General features: G+C 37.7%; 1 protein-coding gene across 1 annotated transcript; it reads right to left on the reverse strand.

Moving 5' to 3' along the window:
- Positions 1-522: 522 nt before the first annotated feature.
- LOC149164216 (aquaporin PIP2-2-like) lies at positions 523-2,752 on the reverse strand. The gene is made up of 4 exons (XM_089429406.1): positions 2,710-2,752; positions 2,328-2,623; positions 924-1,064; positions 523-832 (listed from the first exon to the last, which is right to left on the reverse strand). Exons 1-4 carry the CDS (start codon positions 2,750-2,752, stop codon positions 722-724), a joined length of 591 nt encoding a protein of 196 aa, XP_089285532.1. The 3' UTR covers positions 523-721.
- Between the last annotated feature and the right edge of the window lie 205 nt (positions 2,753-2,957).

Consider the following 2,957-nt stretch of genomic DNA (forward strand, 5'->3'; position numbering starts at 1 on the left):
GTGGTGAAGTTGATTAGAGACAAGTGTTGTGCCAGGCTCCATGGCGTGTCAAAGAGCTATCATGCACATGGCAAAAGGCTAACATGCAAGAGTTTTTCTCTGCTGTGGGGCACGATTTAACATGAAATTTGTGTAATACACATGACATCAAAGTTTGGTTAAAGTTACATTCACACTCAGAGAACAGATCACATTTGATACCTGTATAATACAAATGAAATTAAAGGAACGCCGACATCCACACTCAGAGAATGGATCACATTTGATACCTTTATAATACATCTCATCTGGCAAAATAATAATTGATAGACGTAACCTTCACTTTGGAATTTTTGGGCAAAGAAAATACGATAGCCATGAAAATGCCAAATAATGACAAGAATAGCACTGTTTATAAGACATAATCCTGACATTTCTGGGCAAAGAAAATACGATAGCTATGAAAATGCCAAATAATGACAAGAATAACACTGTTTATAAGACACAATCCTGACATTAGAAATGTTTGGCGGACAAAATACGATTGGAATCAACTTGCCAAATAAGGACAACAATACTTTTTGCCATCGTATCAAATTTATTTTAGCATCTATTGATGCCTATTCTAAGATTAACATCCGGCGTACGTGAAATATTGGCCCCTCAAAACATACAACATCTAAAAGCAAACACAATTTTTACAACACAAATGCATCCGCATGAACAAAGTCCAGTTTCTGTATTAAACATTGTTGGGTTCCTTGCTGTGCCATTTCAGGGATGCTCGGATAACGTATTTGTGAAATGCAGCAGCTACCGTAGCTCCAATAAGAGGACCAACCCAGAAGATCCACTGCAATGTAAGAATCAAAATTTAATTCCATAAAATCTGCAATACTGATAAATAGAAAACAACAGAAAGGAGACTATTATCCTCTTCTTACATGGTCGTCCCAGGATTTCTTATGGCCATAAATCACGGCTGCTCCAAAGCTTCTGGCAGGATTGATGCCCGTTCCAGTGACGGGAATGGTTGCCAAGTGTACCATGAATACAGCAAAACCAATTGAAAGCGGAGCCAAAGCCTGCGCCAATCAGTATATTAGCATCTATTAATAGATTAAATAATCAGTGTATTATACATAATAATAAAATTGCTTACTGCATACACGTTCAAGAAATGGACAATGATAACGTACAGGCAAGGTTCACATGGAAATTCCTCACCAGAAATCGTTCACATGGAATTCCTCACCAGAAATCGTCGAGGGCGAGGTGCACATCCCATTTCCAAAAGAAATAGTCCGACTGGAAATTTCACTTCCAAGGAGAACATTACGATCTCTCTCATTTATAAGACGGAATCTTAGGAAGGGCAGAGCACGGAACCTGTTAGCTCATACTGTGGTCAATACACTGGTGATTGTGTAAAGAGTAGAAACTGAGATACCAAGCTGGTTATCACACAGGCTTGTTAGGTTTTTATATCTTATTTTGAATGCAAGTTTCAGAAATATGAAATTCCCACTTTTAGATTGCCTTAGGTTTTTATATCTATGGAATATTTTCAGGAATTTACAATACTATTCAATATTTAAAAGTATTGAACTTATTCAGCATACAAATTCCTGCTGATTCCTATGAGATTTAGAAATATTCTCCAAATTTACAATCAAAATAAGAATAACCACTTTTTGATTACCTACTTTTAAATAAAATAAGCTTTTATATTTTTCAACTTGCCCTATTTGAATAAAACAAGTTAACTTTTACAAACAGATTTCTTTTCTCAACATTTTGTCCACATCCAGCAAAACATGTCGAAATGATGATTCAAATTGCTGCAAGGAAGGTTTTTATATCTTTTCATAGTACCCAACTGTAAGTGAAACTAAACTTAAAGTTAAAGAAAACTGATTTTCTTCTCAATATTTTCTTCAAACTCCGGTTAAAATAAATCAAATTGGCATGATTCAAAATGCGTAACCGAGTTACTCAGATGCAGATGTAATCTAAAAAATCATACACAACCTATTGTTATTATTCAAATTTTAACTTTTCATGGTAGCATTCAATCAATGGAAGGGGTTGTTTACTCTTTTGATTATAGATTTCGAAAATGTTAATATTTGGAATGTTACAGATAAAAGCGAAGTGAAACCATAAAATTACTTTTATCGATAAAATTTCAAAATATTTTTCGAATCTAAAATCAAATTAATTTCAAGCCCTAACTACACATTTAGTTAGTTAGTCGACCGCTTTTCGATCTGATGCTACGAGATATTTCTATATAGAGATACAGAAATACGATGTTTCAGATCTGAAGTATCTATAATAAAACGTACAGGAACGTGAGAGTCGCGGGCGTTGCTCTTGATGTCGGTCGCATAGAAGACGATATACACCAAGACGTAAGTGCCAACTATCTCTGCGGTGAGAGTTGTTTCATTGCCGTATCCCTTCGGCACTGAATTCGCTCCTCCCCCGCCACTAGAATAGTAAGTTTTCTGCAACGCTTTCACCATCCCTGCCCCGCAGATTGCGCCCAAACACTGTGCCACCATGTACAAGACTGCTCGATTCAGAGTCACTTTCCGAGCAAAAAACAGCCCGAACGTGACCGCTGGGTTTAGATGCCCACCTGCAACAACTTTATATGGTTTTGTCAAATCAAATATCAACGAATTCAGGGAAGAAAAAAATCATTAATTACTATAATAAGATTACCACCTGAAATTCCAGCGGTGCAATACACGAGAACAAAGATCATTCCGCCGAAGGACCAGGCGATACCCAGGGTACCCACGCCTCCACACGGACTCTTATCGTTAGCATTCCAGAAGCTCTCCTAACAGTGCCCATGATAACTCAACGACATTTGGCAGCCGAATCTTGAGGCCCCCCACAACGGGCAATGCGGGCCGCTGGCTGAACCCTGCTATTCCTCCTACAGAACTGGCCGTAACACCTCTACA

Source organism: Pinus tabuliformis, chromosome 5_1, assembly GCF_031772625.1.
Source record: "Pinus tabuliformis cultivar Carrire ecotype Pingquan chromosome 5_1, CPIR1, whole genome shotgun sequence".
Taxonomy (NCBI): domain Eukaryota; kingdom Viridiplantae; phylum Streptophyta; class Pinopsida; order Pinales; family Pinaceae; genus Pinus; species Pinus tabuliformis.